The 17,657-nt window shown below is 35.7% G+C and overlaps 2 protein-coding genes across 2 annotated transcripts; both read right to left on the bottom strand.

The window, feature by feature from the left end:
- Positions 1–380: 380 nt before the first annotated feature.
- On the bottom strand, positions 381–9,459 carry hepacam2 (HEPACAM family member 2). Its single transcript, XM_058754107.1, has 10 exons — positions 9,283–9,459; positions 8,266–8,473; positions 4,885–5,241; positions 3,745–4,029; positions 3,133–3,429; positions 2,389–2,514; positions 1,973–1,994; positions 1,840–1,874; positions 1,352–1,425; positions 381–1,265 (listed from the first exon to the last, which is right to left on the bottom strand). The coding sequence occupies exons 1-10, from the start codon at positions 9,316–9,318 to the stop codon at positions 1,155–1,157; spliced, it is 1,551 nt and encodes a 516-aa protein (XP_058610090.1). The 5' UTR covers positions 9,319–9,459; the 3' UTR covers positions 381–1,154.
- fam133b (family with sequence similarity 133 member B) lies at positions 8,345–16,702 on the bottom strand. The gene is made up of 12 exons (XM_058754108.1): positions 16,549–16,702; positions 15,929–16,026; positions 15,745–15,823; positions 15,568–15,657; positions 11,935–11,964; positions 11,645–11,719; positions 11,448–11,546; positions 11,164–11,211; positions 10,203–10,283; positions 10,043–10,093; positions 9,453–9,884; positions 8,345–9,354 (listed from the first exon to the last, which is right to left on the bottom strand). Exons 1-11 carry the CDS (start codon positions 16,570–16,572, stop codon positions 9,795–9,797), a joined length of 765 nt encoding a protein of 254 aa, XP_058610091.1. The 5' UTR covers positions 16,573–16,702; the 3' UTR covers positions 8,345–9,354; positions 9,453–9,794.
- Between the last annotated feature and the right edge of the window lie 955 nt (positions 16,703–17,657).

The following is a 17,657-nucleotide window of genomic DNA, read 5'->3' as shown; positions in this document are numbered from 1 at the left end:
GAGAAAATAAACACATAGTCATATTATAAATCTTCCTTTTATAAAGCACTGCGTGTTTGTTCCAGTAATATATACCAGACAATCCCACTGGTTAAAATACCCAGCAACAGCACTCCCCGAATTTAAAATTATCAGCTTAATATGTGCACAGAAAGACTCAATGCAATACTTACCAAATTTTAATATTCATCTTTTAGACATTTTAGACATTTCAGCATGCACAAATAAGCAAAAAGAGACTTTTCACATCAACATAATATAGTCAGAGAGCTAAATTCTAAAAAGTAGGCCTAAATCAACATTTCACAAATTATACAAAAAATAAAGACACATATCTTATTATATCTTACATTTACTTAAAGAAATGAAAAGAATGCAAAAATATTTGTAAAACCTTTATTTTCAAATTATGGAGCATCCATCTGTGTTTAAACTGGTTTGAACAGGTGCAGGTGCAACACATAGAAAACAAAACAGATAGAAGATGTCTGTTTTACATTCAACAAACTGCTACCCGTGAAATATATAGAACGGGCATGTGGCATCTTGAAAATGTAATGAGCAATATTACAGAATACGCTGTTAGTGTGCAAAAAAAATACAGATTCATATACAAAATGCATACATCATATTTACATTCATAACGCAGAAACAACAACAACAACGTTAGATGACGACCGTATTTATATATAAATACTCTCAGCTTTTCATTAAGCATGTTGCTACAGAAAAAAATCTCATAGTTCTCTTATATATTCTTTTTAAGACAATAAAAACTTCAGTGCTCAGCACAAGTTTATAAATGTATGATTTTCAGACCTCAAGTAGTATAAAAACGAATAACTGCACTGTAAAAAGTGCTAAGTTGACTTAACTTAAAACAATCGAGGAAATGATAATTAAAAAAATAAGTTAAGTGAATTGTCAAGTTCACTTAACTTTTTTTTTTTTAATTATTATTTACTTAATAATTTTAAGGCAACGGGTTTCCTCGATTTTTTTAAGTTAAGTCAACTTAGCACTTTTTACAGTGTGTAAAACAAAAGAAGTGCGTAAAACAAAATGTGTGACTGTAGAGAGAAAAACTGGCAGGAAAAAAAATAGTGAAACTCCTTTCATCTTTACATCCGTGCGGTCATGACCATCCACCTCTCTCATTTCAAAAGACTCAGTGTTGGAGTTTCAGGCACATGTTTGATGACATCATAGATGGTGGTATGCAAATCTTTGACTGAATCCAGCCGTGTCAGAGACCTGCAGGATGCCTGGAAAACACAGAGGAGAAATATCAAACTGTTCTAGGGCAAAACTGCTCATGCAAAATAGCAAGTGATTATTTTATTTTTTTCACCTGTGTTGAGTCCATTTTCCCAGGTACAGAGACAAATTCATAAATGCCAAAGTCTTCAGTCGCATCTTCATGACCTGCAAGTATATTAATCAGATCAGTGAATATACAGTATATTATAACACAAAGCTAAATTTGTTATTTGTAATAACTTAATTAGCCATTAACTTCTATTGACATCCATATCATGTAACGCATTTAAAACAATTTGTTCCCACACTAATAATTAAACAATGTATGAATCATTTTTAGTTCACTAACACACAAGTCACTGATAATATCCTATGCATTTTCCAAAGAGAGTGACTGTGTGCGTAGCCAGCAAGGTGGAAAATATGTTTATAGTGTATGCTGACAGAAACCAGGCAGATATGATTATAGTAGTTGTGATGTTAATGGGCTTGGGGAGTTTGTTTGCACAGAGAGGTAGTGTACACATCGATGCTTAACAACACAGGTATATTATAGTCCGACACATGCAGTAAACCTACCAGAGCGGTGCAGTCCTCTCTGCTCTGTCATTGGCCTGGAGGACAGGATCAATACACCAGTGATCTCACATAAATAAATAAATGTGTCATGTATTTCTCAGATGTTTGTATAGACAAGAAATATTTTTCTTACCGCCTGTAGATAGTCTTTATCACTGTAGAAAAAGATAAAACAATCGATTAAAATGATTGAATGATTTTAAATTATTTCGTTTGAATATAACCTGATTTAAAGATTAAAGACCCCTTCGAAATCAGTTGAAACTGAAATCTGTTGTTTTATTTTTGTATTTTAGACTTTAGTTAAATGGATGAGTGACATACTCATTCTAGAGAGCTTTTGAAATCTGTGTAGTACAAGATGAGTCATTTTTACCCATGTATATCCAGTAACAGTGAATTTTGACAACATTTAGGAGTGCATTAAGCATACAGATGGCAAACACAAAGCTTTAAAGGGGTCTGATTTAATAAATAATTCATTTTGTTCAAATGGCACATTATTAAGGTGATGCCTGAATATCTTTAAAAATCATAATGAAATCATACTTCTTCTTGGATGGCAGCTCTTTCTTAGGAGCACAAACATCATACACACTATGATGATGACTGAAGAGATTGTAATGAAAGTCAATGAAGACAGCGCGCTCCCTTCCTGGCTATATTTTGCTTTTCCTGGAAACAAATCGATATCAGTGTTAGTTGCATTGTATATTTTAAAATAAATAATTTCTGGTTTAATCTTCATCTTTAAACTACCAAAAACCTGCATTGCATGCTTGCATTTTTTTTATTCTGTATTCACGCTGAACCAAAATTCACTGCCTGTAACAACGTAAACAATAAGGGCAGGTGCCAGCCCCTATTTACTTTACAGTGGAACAGCAAGACTTAATCACAGGTGGGACAGATTTGCGCTTAGCAACTGGAAAGAAAAAAAAAATTGCCACGACCATACAGACTAACAATGGATGGAACAAAGGAATAAAAAATTTAAAACACTAACGCCACTATTATTATTGTTATTAAATATATTTTGTATTATTATTACTAAATATTATATATATATATATATATATATATATATATATATATATATATATATATATAGTAGTAGTACTAGTAGTTTTAAAAGTAAGTAGTAATATTTAACTTCAACAATGTCAACCTACTTTGTTATGATTAGGTCAGAAGAATTTAATAAAATAATTTGAAGTTTGACTTTTAAATTAGTCATTATTTTGACATGAGGAGGACTAATGTGTAGATTTAAAACAGTGACTGCAAACATACCTTTGCCAGTGGTCATCAACAGTGTGAACTTGGTCTCGTCCTGCTTCTTAGTCATATTGTTGAATGCCCTGCACAAGAACTCTTTACCCTGTGTTAATTCATACGGCTTCACTTCAAACCGTGGTCCAATCATGAGAACCTCTGTGCTGTTCTTCGTCTTAGAGATCCAGACGCAGGTGTTGGGAGGGTTGGAGTCCGCAATGCACTCAAAAAAGACCAGTTCTTCCGAGTTCACCATGAACACCCCTTCAGTTTTCAGACCTTGTTCAGAATTTACTGCCAGGTTATAAGGCCCATCTGAAAAATTAGGTAATGTTACAAAAACTTTAACATTTTAAACAATCATTGGAATTTTCTATTACTTATTACTACTTTTTTAATCAGGGGAAAAATTAAGTCTTAATCCACATTCATATTTCAGATCGACTTTTGGTAAATGACACATCAGAACAGATCATGTTTAACGTCTGAGTAATAATGCAAACAGCAGGTAATTCTCAGGCTGCAGGAGGAACCTGCTGGACAGAGTGCAATAACGAAGCAATGAATTACACATGGGATGATAACAGATGATAAATGAGCTTGAAGTCAGAAAGTATAATAGATACTCACAGAAAACAATGAGTTCAGCCGGTTTGCTTAGGTTACTGCTAATGTGGTTTTGGGCCTCACAAATGTACTGACCGATATCTTCTTTCTTGATAGGGTTAATAACAAGTGTCCCATAATCTTGTGAGAATGTATGCCGCTCACTGCGACCAATCACCATGTTGTTTTTTAGCCATTTGTACTGAACATTTGTCCCATGTTCAACAGAACATGTCAGCGTCACATTGTCCCTGTCTTCCACCAGTTCTGATTCTGGGGTCTTATTAATAACGGGCATGGACACAGGCACTGGGAGCAGAGAAGACATTAAATTAAGTACTTACAAGAAAAGAAATACTCTGATATATGTATAGATGGAGAGATATCCACCTTATTTTTAACGTAAGAGTGGGTGTGGCCATTTCTAACTTCCGATGTCATTTATTTTAACTGTACAAAAAAGTTAGTTGTGCTGCTTCATATTAGAAACTGGCATTTGTTATCATATTATTTCAAATATATTATTGGTATATTAGTATGGTTCTAGCACAAACAGTTTTACTGTTTACTAAACTTTTTACTGTTATTCTTCTAGTTATTCACAGGAAGTCTTACACACTCATAGAAAATAGCTCACTTTTTCGTTGAAAAATAAGGTGAATAAAGTCGCAATTACGAGAGTAAAGTCAGATGCGCAACAAAGTTCAAAATGTTAAATAAAGAGTCACATTTTGAGTTTAAAAGTTAACAATTACACAAAAAGTCACAGTCGCGTAATATAAACTTCAAAATGTGAAAAAAAAACATTTTGAGTTTAAAAGTTGCAATTACACGAAACTAAGTCACAGTTGCGCAATATGAAGTTCAAAATGTGAGATAAAAATTCACATTTTGAGTTTAAATGTCGCAATTACAAGAAACAAAGTTGCGCAAAATCACATGGCACATAGCACGATTTAGTTACTGAAATTTATGTAATCACATTGGGAGGTATAAGGTCAACTGTGAGAAATTAAATCGCCATTGTGAGGTATGAATCACAATTTTGTTTGACTTTACTCTGAGAAAAAAACAGCTTCACAAGATGTTAAAAGCATTAGTAACCAACACTAACATCAACAGCTGTCATAAATGAGATCCCTCATAACACTCAAACGTTCTTACCGCTGACTGTGACTGTCACTCTTTTTGTGATAGCAACTGGACTGGGAATTCCTGGGAAGATGATGTTGATCTGCAGCTCATATTCTCCCTGTGTGTCCTCATATAGACGCTCAAATTTGAGTGAGATATCAGGCAAACTGAGTTCCAGACGGTTCGTTAGGCGCAGATTTAGGATGGCTTTTATGTTGTCGAAAGTGACCAAAAGAGTGTTATTAGGCTTAATCTTGCACCAGGACCCCTGGAACATCACATTCTGGACATCAAAATGAGTCTCAACTTTGAGGAGCATCGAGTCCCCCACTTTGCCATGCTGTGTGGGCTGCAGTGAAACGCATTCAGTGCATTTAGATTCCGTACCTGTTCAAATGAGAGTGGTGTTTAATGACTCGAAATAAGCTACATATACACATATAAACAGTTTTGTGTAATGTTAAAAGAGCTATTCAGTCATGACATCCATTGTAGGTCAAATCGAAGGCCAAGTCACCATGGATTTCCTAAGGAAGTTAAGAATAGCCGTTTTTGATTTATGGTTAAAATAAGGTCAATTGACTTAAATTGCATAGCCTATTTTGTTGCACAAAGTCATTTAAAAAGTGAAGTTTGAAACCACTGTGTGCATTAGCAACACTTGATGCTAACAAGTTACATAAGGAGTGCAACTACAAGTTCACATGCCATTATATAACAATTCTCTTTTAGGTTTTAGGGCTAAAAAATCATCACTTATTTTAGAGGTGCAGTTTTTGTAAGTAAAAGATTCACAACTCTTGTTTAAAAAGCATGCAATTTCAAAATGACTACTACTGGTAATCATTTACACATTTGAAATGATGAAGCTTAGTACATTTAAAATATATTAATTCAAATGCAAATTGTAATAACACACTACAGGTAAAAATTTTACATTGCATAATAAACGTATAACTATTTTATGTTATAAATATAACAATTATTCTATAAATATAATATAAAAATAATAAGCATACATGCTTTAGAGAATAACAGAAGATTATTAAAACAATGATTTCAAATGTACTTTGAAGTAAAACCTTTAATTTGACCTCTAATTTTAAAAGTGTGCTCAAGTCTGTTAGAATTAGAAAACAGTCATGAAAGTAAATTTAGCCTTTAATTTCCTTAAAATTATATTATCTGCAAGTACAGGTTTTTGAGAATATACTTTCAATATTTTCCAAGTACACTACAAGAGCCAATCCAGTCCTCAAATTCTCAATATTAATGTTTTTGGTCATTTGTGCAGAAGAACCTGCAATGTTTCTCATTAACAGTGACTCTGCTGATTAAAACATTCATCTAAATCCGTTGCTAATCTGAGCAGCTTTTCTTTTCCTGCGGTTCACACGGACACTTCAAATTAACCGTACAGAAGAAAATTTGCAGAGAAAGACATCCCTCACATAATCTGCAATTCCAGCATGACACTGGTTTTATCCACATCATTAATTAGTCCATACACAGATCTGCAGTTTAATCACCACTGCCTTTGCCCTGATCCTATACCTGCCTGAGCAAATATTGACTATCGGCTTTTCAGAATGATAGTAATCAAACATCAAGTTCTCTCTAATTTGTCTGAACAGGCCTGTGAGCAAACACTCAAGCATTGCACGCACTGCATGAAGTCATGGAGACCTGATCGCAAGAACAAAGCTCCCATGATGCTGGGGAGATAACGTACTGGACTGAACTGAACTCTTGATGTATCTCATTTACTTAAGGATAAGATTTCTTTTGCATGGATGAAATGAACGTAGGCCGTGGAGGCCCCGTTTTAACTGACAGCTGTTAATCTGCATTACGTTGCTAGGCAAGGCCGTGTGGCAGCAGGCAGGTAGGCAGCAAGCAGGTAAACAGCCTTCATACTCCTCCCTCTTTATCGCTTTCAGGCCTCTTAACTACCCGGACACGGACATCTCCACCCCCTTTACTCGCTTCTGCCGGCCTGCTGACAGTCAGTGTTGTGCATTACAATAGATGACTGCGTGGCTCGTGTTGTGCGCTAAATAATAAATAAAGACACCCCTATTGCACGCATAAAGGACCAGAGGGCAGATTCGGTGGAAGCAAAAAGCGAGCCTGTGTTTACGACATACTATGCAATGAATACATCACTAATGAGTGCGCTTGGCCTGTTCTGGTCTTATTGTCTCCAAACAAGGTGAGGATTATTGCGGGGATAGCAACAGTGCACTTACTCCACCACCACAATAGGCGATAGGAATTGAGCAATTCACACCAACAAGCAAATGAGCGACTCCTTATGCGTCCCCAAACACAAACTAAACATTAGACTATTCACACCCCATGATAATCCACTATGGCCATTTATGCTGCAACCAAAATGCACATACAAATGAGTGGACTGGAAAATGAACAAAAGCCTGACCGTGAATAATCCAATAAGCCTCCAATGTTTGCGTGTAATTTTAAAGCAGCATGTGACACAAAAAGCTAAACGTAGGAAGCGTCTGCCATAAGACTGTGAGTCATATATGTCTTGTCATGTCTTATCTTAATCTCGAAATGTGTTACATATTTGTATTCATAAATATAATGTATTTTCTAATATATATATATAGCATTTTGTGTGGTGATTGAAATGGAATTGTGAAAACTGTAATATAAGACAACAGAAATTTTACAATCACGATAGGACAATTTGTCCTTATGTTAAAACGTTACGAATTTCATTTAGCAAAAACAAAAAAAGGAATAGCATCTCACAAGTTAATTAGAAATAATTAATAAAAAAAATGTTTGAAATGAACCAAAATATATGATACATTTTAAGGTACACATATATATATATATATATATATATATATATATATACACTGTATATACCTTTGTTTGCTAACTGAGGTTACGGTGGGAATATATTCCACTGAAAATTTTAAAATGGAAGTGAAAATTTCCAAATGCAGGAAGTAATCCCCACGCTATTTCAGAATTACAGAATTAAAACCAAACCACAGTTCTACTCTTTCAAGTTCTATACCACCTTGCTACCTGAAATAATCTTAATGTGCAGAGGTGGTTGTTTTTTGCTTAAAGTCAACAGTCATCAATAGCAAATAATATTTACAAACAAATATTTAAATGACATGCTTTCCAGAGTATCCCTCCATCCTATTTCTGAGATATGTACAATACTTTGAATGACATTTTAAATAACAAACATTTATTTTACTGCAAACTTCAAACTCTAGAAATGTATTTAATTAGATGGCATCCCAAAACATTGACTGCCTTTGGCTTAACCCCATATATATTTGGCCAAAAAAATATTCTATTTAAAGTTTTAGTGTGTAACATTACTGCTGCCATTCATTCAAAAATCAATAAAAAGCATCTTACCGGGAAAGATTAGAAAAAAGGTGAACATGAGCAGAAACATAGCGACTCCAACACATTCCATTTCTGCTATATAATCTCTAGAAGCTGTTTGACAAGAAAAGGGAACTGGTGACAGTATTTGCCAGGGAAATGAGAAGCTGCTTGAGGCCCCTCCCACATCCATTTGGACACATACACCTGGCCCAGCTTCCAAAACACTGCTGTCACCCTGAGGGCCAGAGACAGTCTCACCGATACACATTCACTGCAGATATACACAGCTTAAGCACACAGTTTCAGATCACATGAGGAAAGTTCACTTGAACAGTTGCTGTACACACACACACACACACACACACTGCAACAGGTGTGAAACCAGCGCAGTCCCAGACAGACACAGGGTCATTCAATGCACAGACATGCAAAGTTTCGCCTGAATCCATGCATGACTTAAGACACAAAACAATGTTTTCAAGAATCGTCAAACACAAAGACGGAGTAAAGCTTGAGATAAACAGCCAGAATTGACCTTAAAAGTGTCATTTAAGTCCACAGCTAGTATTAAAACAGCACTTCAAAAGGTCATTTGCAGAAATTCTACCAGAACAAAAGGTTAATAAAAGGGGTTCATAAACCCCATGTTAAGACTGATGTATCATAGGATTAATATATATAGGCACTACTGTTCAAAAGTTTGGAGATATTAATAGATTAATTCAGCATGGACACATTAAATTGATCAAAAGTGTCAATAAAGATGATGGTGTTCTTTTGAACTTTCTATTCATCGAAGAATCTGAATTAAAAAAAATATCATAGTTGCTACAAAAATGTTAAGCAGCACAAGTTTTTAGAACTGTTTTTACTGTATTTTTGATCAAAGAAATGCAACCTCGGTGAGCATTAAAGACTTCTTTAAAAACAGATCTTACCAACCCCAACCTTTTGAACAGTGTATTTGTAAATTAGAATTTTATGCAGTTTTACCTTCTTTTTGTGGTGTTTTATTACATTACAATTAACAAATTGTGAACTCACATTCAAAACTTGGGTAAAATATAGTTGTTTTGCCATGCCGCTGAAGATCAGTGCAGGAAACACAGGTTCGTTCTAATATCACAGAAAGAAAACCATTGTCAGCTTCATAGGGAAACACAGAAGCATGAATTTTCTAGAAATATTTAATGCAAATCGGCTGCCTTTACAACCTCAAAAGCAGCATTTCTCATGCAGATCCACATCAGCACACAGATACTGTACACAGGGCCGCCAGTGGTGTAAATGACCTTTATTTGGACTGAGAATCATCTGCTTAAAAAACAAACACAAACCTGACTTAATGAACCCCACACCCCTTTCAACTCCCCAACCACATGATCCTCTCATCCAAGTCTGCCACAAAGCCACACGGTGCTAAGAAGCACCCACTTTTAAGAGTCACTTAGACAAATATCTAAAGGGTTTTTCCCCACAGTCCGGAAGAGCTCAGTCTCAATTCCCACTCCGAATTCCAGCTGCCTGTTGTGCAGGACGCCACACTCACTAGCCCTTCAATCCAACTCAGAGCCAGAAGTCTTCCTCTTTTTCTTTTTGCTGTGTTTCTTATGCTTCTTCTTTTTCTTTTTCTTCTTAGACTTGTCCTGTAAATAGATAAAGAGATAAAATCGTTTTGAAGTTCTGTTTAGCAAATCCACTCTGAATAACATTTCTAGAAGTGATGCAGGTAGCATCTTCGGTCATTTCCGCCCTCATGTGGACAAAAAACAATCCACTTTAAGTATGACACTGGAAGACTTACTGTAATTTTCTCCTTCTCTTCACTACTGTGTTTTTTCTTTTTAGACTCAGCCTAAAAACGAACACATTGACAGATGAGTTTAGTACGTCACATGGTTTTTGCTGTGTTAAAACCATTTAATGACATATTAAGGTCACAGAGGGTTTAAACACACTCTTACATCTCTGTCTACATCAGACTCGTCTGAGGACTCTGAATGACTCCTTTCAGCTTTCCTCTTCATTCGGCCGTCCTTTTCATCCTTTCAAACAACATTTAATACATGATACGATACACTGCAGTATTATTTTTTCATGTTCTTAAAAAAGGTCTCTTACACACACAAAGGCTACATTTATTTGATCAAAAATACAATAAAAACAGTAATATTGTAAAACATTATTACAAACTCAATCTAACAATCATTCTAATATGGTGATTAGATGCTCAAGAAACATTTATTATTATTATTATTATTATCACCAATGCTGAAAACAGTTGTGCTGCTTATTATTGTGAAAACTGATACTTTTTTGTGATAAATAAAAAGTTCAAAAGAACAGCATTCATTAGAAACAGAAATCTTTTGTAACATTATAAATGTTAATACTGTTACTTCTTAATTTAATTTGTTTTGTAAAGATTATTAGTTATTTTTTTAGAACCAACTTTACTGACCCCAAACTTTTGAATGGTAGTGTACCTTAGTTCAGACACTAAAAAATGCATAAAAAAAAAAAAAAAAAAAGGAACACTTTATTTTAAGGTCTCTTAACTACTTGCTAATTAGCATGCATATTAATAGAATATTAGCCATTTATTAGTAGTAATTAAGCACATATTAATGCCTTATTCTACATGACCTTATCCTACATACCTAATCCTACCTAATACCTAAACTTAAAAACTAACTTACTGACTATTAATAAGAAGAAAATTAGGAATTTATTGAGGGAAAAGTCATAGTTAATAAGCGTTCCCTATTCTAAAGTGTTACCAAAAGAAAAAGAAAAAGTCACTACCTGACAGATAAGGGGTATTATATGATACTATGAACAGTAGTTGTACAGAAGTAAAAAAAAAAAACAAGTCTTTTATGGTGTGATCTATTTCTTTAATGTCTTAAAATGAGTCTTGACTACCTTGTCTTTCTCTCCATCCAGTTTCTTCTTCTTTTTCTTGGATGACTCCTAGAGACAAAGGACATCAGAACTCAGTCTCACAAGTATTGACAAATTTCTTCATTATCACCAGCAATTCAGCTTTTATGTTAATTTATTTCAGCACTGGAAATGAATATAAATGAAAGCAAATGTTTCAATGTTTTCAACACTGTTTCAGTTAAGCCAGATACTTCTTTAACTGGCAGGAACGATCTATTTAAACCACGTCATTTTTTCCCCTTGCAGATATAAACAAAAAATACCCTGCTATCAGTCTCTGACTCGGTGTCAGAGTCATCAGATGCTCGTCGGGCAGAGGATCTTTTCCTCTTTTTCTTCTTTTTCACATTTTTCTTATCATCCTGAAAAGGCAGAAGAACAGAGAATATTCAGTGGTATGGTTATTTTAGAAATGCATCCAAATAATGTATATATAAATATAACTACAAGCAAGACTTACGTCATCTTCAAAGTCTGAGGAAGAACTGGAGGAGGAATCAGAACTCGATGAGGAGGAGGAGGAAGATGAGGAATGCTTGACCAAATACAACAAAAGCAGAATTTGTTAGATTTTAAGTCACATAACGCTGATCTGCCGACCCACGGATAACAGGCCAGATGGATGCCAAATACTCTGTAAAATTCAAACCCTCCATCTAGCATGGGACATTATTTGATTCCACTTTTCCATTATCGATTAATTTTTGGTTTACAGTTGCTTTAGATATGAAAATGGAGAGCCCTCCTCACCCTACTGGACTTTTTCTTCTCCTTCTTTTTCTGGAAAACACAAAGATAAATCATGAAACTATAGATACATTTTAAATAGAACAACAAACCATAATAATAATAGTAATAATAATATCATTAGTACATATTGTGACTGCCAATTTATCATAACTGATGTTGGATTACTGGTATTCCAGGGCTCCAGACTGCGAAAAATATTAATTTGCGAGTGAAGTTTTTGCTGAAAGAGATCAAAATGACGGAGAAGTGCAAGTGAAAGTGCAGAAAAGCGGTGTCTATTTCGTGCACAACTTCAACAAACTACAACAGGTAAAGCTGTCAGCTGTGTGGATATTGGCAATATTGTCAATTCTCATTTATAATCATTACTAATATGTCTTCTTACCAAAATCTTAGTCTATATGCTGTGTTAATGCGTGAGCTTCGTATTAGTTGTAGCGCACTTGCCGTCCAGTAATCGCAAAAAGCTTTGTGACTTTTTAATAAAAGTATCAGCGAGTAGGCTACAGGAAGGAGGAAAAAAAACCTGAAAATTTTTTTTTTTTTATCACTAAACTACTGTCATAAAAAGTTATAGTTTTGTATATATATAACTCCTGAATAAAAATTAAAATGTGTTTGGACTGATTTAAAAAAAAGAGTTTTGAACAAATTTGATTGGTTTGTCGATAGTGAGCGCAAATGCAGGTGATAAGCGGTTTTATTAAGCGAGTCATTGAGTCGTTCATTCAAACGATTTGTTCAAACGGCCGATTCATCAAGAATGAGACAGATGTTTGTGCATGGGTCATTGAATCTTTGACTCAACCGATTCGTTCAAAACACTGAATCATTCAAAACACGATTGAGTGTTGCTGTGAGATGCGCTATGCTGTGATCTTTGTTTGGATTCATCGGATCTATTTTCGCTGCTAAAATAGACAAAAACAGTAATTATTTCGTCTAAAATGTAAGTGACTTAATATTATTAACTTGTTTGTTGAACTGTCATATGAAATCAGCGTCACATTTTCAATCGTGAGGTGATGGTAAATTTAGTGATGGTCAATTGTCAGCTCTCTTGGTCGTCAGGTCGTGTGATGTATGTTGCTGAACTGTATTCAAATGTTATAAATATAAAAACACCACATTTTGAAATTTAACTGCAGTATGTCAATTTAGTTTATTTGTGTGTGCTGCGCTTTAGAAAACTTTAGAAAACAGCGCTCATTTGTTTGATTTCTCCTCGAGAAGCTGCGCAAGCCTCAAAAGTTTAAGGTCCTTGCACCCTGACTGAGTCCGAAACTGTCGTATTCGTTTTTTCATATTAGTCATTTGGTGGCTCTCAATTGTCAAACACACCCCTCAAAATATTTGCTACGGATGCGAAAATCCTGTAAATTTAGCAGTGTTAATAACAGAAAACGGAATGAAAATAAGTAAAAAACAAACAAAAATTACAGTGGCATTCAAAACATTTATTATAAACACCCAGACTAAATATTTAAAGCAAAACTGAAACTAGCGGCGTGGTAGTTACAGTGCCCGTGAGCAGGAGGCAACACTGGCATTTCTTCTCCTGGAAAGTGGGTTGTTGTCCCCCTCAGTACAGATCACGTTCCGGTAGAATCCCCCTCGGTCGCGATCGCGTTATACTGTTTCAGCTATTAAAATAGTTCAGTTTTGTATGTAATGGCGAATTTTCGAAATTTCGTTTCGTTTTTTTTATTAAGTTAATTTAGAAAAACGTTTGGAACATTTTTTTGTTCGTTAGATAAGTTTATTCTTTCTTAAAGTAACGACCAAGCAGCCAGCGGCAGACCGGCAGGCTGATCATAGCCATGTTTGATCAATTTAGCCTTCTCAAATCATCACGACTTGCCTAAAATACGATCTATAGATATACTAAAACAGTTCAAGCACATAACAATGTTTAAAGGTTAAACCTAGATAAATGTGCGCTGCATCCAGTAGTTTGTGTGGAGAGCGGAAGCTAAAGCGCAGGACATGGAGGCGCCAGCGCAATCAATTGCATTTTTTTCAATGAAAACAACTTACGCCGTAATTTTTGCTCATAAAGAAGCAGAGTAATACATCATTCGGAATTGTAAAGGGTCTACTTTTATTTGTGTGCACTCACAATATTAAAAAAACTTTTTATAAAATAAATAAAACAATGATGCGCCGTTTCTTCTTGAACAGGAGCGCTTCACAAAAATGAACCGAAAGTCAGCGAATACATGCCTCACAGACATGATAAATATATCTATAGAAAGCTTTAAATTACCACTTAACGAAATAAATCAAATCGATAACAAAAACGCTTTCATTATAATCAGTGAAGATGCACTTCTCTCTAAAGGCGCGTCTAATGAGGAGATGGCGAGTCAGGATCATCATCTTCATCTTTGCGACATTGACACAGAAAACACTAGTTTATTAGTAAATAATTCAAATATCTCCTTACTATTTCCCCCTGATACATTCATGGTAATTACGTTTGCTGGGGCTTTGCAGCAAGCTTCAGCCTATTGCGTGTATTTGAAGCAGAACTCTTCATCTGCGCTGACGGCGCGCTCTCTGCTGCTGCGGGACACTAAACACCGTCGAGCCGCTCTTCACAGTCACTGTACAGTCTCGTGTTGTTTCCACCAGCGTGGCAATTTTTTTCATCACTAATTGATGGATGTCTAAAATATAAAAATAAAGAGAAGCCTAAGACAGGCCCGGCTCGCGTCTGAACTATGCCGTGAAAATTGGCCCGATCGAAGCCCAGGGAATGCAGGGCTCTAGTGTTCCCCTCGGTAGAAATCACGTTTCCCCCTGACATTGCATCAAATTAACTATTTTGGACCAACTGCCTCACGGGCCGGATGTGGCCTGCGGGCCGTAGTTTGCCCACCTCTGCTTTAGCTCCTGCCCTCTTTCGTCATTCTGGGCAGCATTGATGCAGGAATATCCTGAACTCTGTGACGTCGCCTTGAAGATTCTCCTTCCTTTCGCGTCGACATATTTATGTGAGGCAGGATTCTCAAAAATGACTGCACTCAAAACGAAATACCGCAATCGTGCACAAATCGAGGATGATTTGAGGCTATGTTTATCAAACATTGAGCCAAGAATTGAGGATCTTTGCAAGACAAAGCAGGCTCAGGTCTCACATTAACATTAACATCACCTACGTGCAAGCTTCTGTAAAAAATGCAGATGATACTACTATTAGGCCTAGTAATACTGGGGCCCCAACTGCAATGAACCAGCTTTGGTGGGGCCCAGCTTGCAAAAGGTTGAGAACCCCTGATCTACAAGATGGATTAAAATGCTGATAAAGTCAAGAAAATATGAGACATAAACACATGACGGTATGATTGAAATAAATAATAATAATAATAATAAAATAAGACTTTTATTCTGTGGCACCTAAAAAAAATAATTTGGCACCTAAGTTTTTTTCTTATTGGAGCCTTATTGGCTCCTTACTTGATTTTTTTGTCTGGAGCCCTGTATTTGAGTGCAAAGTTGTAACACATAATGGAATATTATCAAGCCATCTTTTGACGTAGTACTTGGGATGAAATCTATACAATTTAGGATAAAACCTGGCTGTACTTGTATTTTATTAATGAGATCCCAGATTTCTACATTAGCTATTACCTCTTTCTTTTCCTTCTCCTTGTCTTTTTCTTTCTTTTCACCTCCACCAAGTACCTTCTCCCTGTTTTTCTCCAGTTCCTTCTTCCATCGCTGAGAAAAATTAAAGCAAATAAGATCCAGAAAGCAGATCTGAGTCCACTGACTCTAGTTTATAAAAAAAAATAAAAAAAACTCTACCTCATTCATTCTGTCTTCAAAATCAGCCAGGGCTCTGGAGCCTTTCTTTTTCTTTTCCAGCTGTTCTTTTACCTCTTCCCTGATATACAGAACAAACAGAGACATGCATAAAGAAATATGATCTTAAAAATCACATACATCCACACCCGATGCTTCGATTTTCATCGTAATCATGTCTTCATACCATGATGGCCGTGGTCTGCTTAGATAATCCTGAATTGTGGGGCCGGAGTTGGGAACAGGTCCTCTGGCTCTGGCAGCAGCTATTGGGTTCAAGTACGGCTGAAACACAATCAAATATTAAGATCCATAATCCACTTCATCAACAATCACAAGACATGCTTAATAAACACAACATTCAGCATCCACGTTTCACTTACAGGCTACTAAAATAAACGCATACTACATATTATTATTATTTCGCTTTGACAGAAAATAATTTCTAAATTAATAATGTATTACTTTTCATATGCTCAACATAAATACAGCAGCAAACATTCTGTACAACAGGACAGTTTAAGTTAAATGTGTGTTAGCCGAATTAGCATGTCTGAGCCATATAGCCACATACATTAGCCATGCTATCTCAGCAATACTAACATTTTACAAGTTGTGCCAGACTGCAAACATATAACACAATTGATATCAAATGTCTAATAACCTTGTTCATTCATTCTGTGTGTGGACGTGGCTAATATGTTTAGCTAAGTGTTTTGACGCGTTAGCACTGCGGTTTAAAGGCCTCTTGATTGCTTTCCCTTGAAGTATTAGGAAGATGCGAGTTTGTAAACTACCTTTACTTACCACTCTATTATCTCGCTTGCCCATTTCTGCATATTTTGCCTAAAACCTATAGGTCAAAATCTATGAAATCAGCCTTTTGTTTACATGGCTCTGGTGCTTGCGGTGGCTCCCAGTGTACTGCGAGAATTTCTGAATAATTGCCACCTAGCGGTTCATCAGCAGCACGCCGTGCTCAACATGAACACTAGAGGGCGCTTCCATCTCTAATTTCTCACATTTATAACGTTACAAAAGATTTCTGTTCCAAGTGAATGCTGTTCTTATAAACTTTCTAATTATCAAATAATCCAGAAAAAAAAAAGACTTTCCACAAAAAATACTGAGCAGCACAACTGTTCTCAACAGTGATAATAAGAAATGTTTCATGAACATGAAAATGATTTCTGAAGGATCACGTGACACTGAAGACGGGAATAATGGCTGCTGAAAATTCAGCTTTACCATCACAGTAATAAATTATTCTTATTAGCCTATTATTTTAAATATCACTTTAAAAACATGTACACACACACACAAAACATTACCGATTCCAAAGTTTTGCTTTGTGGCGTATGTCATAAAATGACCAATTTTTCCTTGAAAGTAAGTTTTTACAAGTGATTACTTGTAGAACTACAACAGTCTGCTGATATGCTGCTAAAGCTAATGATCTTAGGTTAAACTGTGATTCAGCCTAAAGGGATAGGGACAACAACTCCTCAGACAGTTGATCTTAGGCCTGGTTTTATATGAAAGCTGCCCCCCCTCCTCCTCTTCCTCCTCCCCCTCCTCATCTCCTCCTCAGTAGTAAAACACTACTGAGGGCAGAACACAAAAGAGGGCATACTGTGTGTCTAAAAAGAGAAGCCTAATTTTACCACAACCAATCTTGAGAGGAAGTCCCATGTTGTAAAGCCTATTCTTCCCATTGGTACTACAATGCTTACAATAATGACTTGATATTTGCTAATTGATACTGACTCTGGGATTTTGTCATCATTTAAGGTTTATAATAGACTATACTTCTTTAACACTGGCTGTGACCCAAGCTTTATCAAATTACCCCCTATTTTATTTAAAAGAAAATGATAAAACAATTATCTATATGTGGGAAGTTTGAGGCTTAGGGA

The sequence above is a fragment of the Onychostoma macrolepis genome, chromosome 19, assembly GCF_012432095.1.
Source record: "Onychostoma macrolepis isolate SWU-2019 chromosome 19, ASM1243209v1, whole genome shotgun sequence".
Lineage (NCBI taxonomy): Eukaryota > Metazoa > Chordata > Actinopteri > Cypriniformes > Cyprinidae > Onychostoma > Onychostoma macrolepis.
The sequence above is the reverse complement of the archived record's forward strand: the minus strand, read 5'-3'. Positions and strand labels throughout refer to the sequence as shown.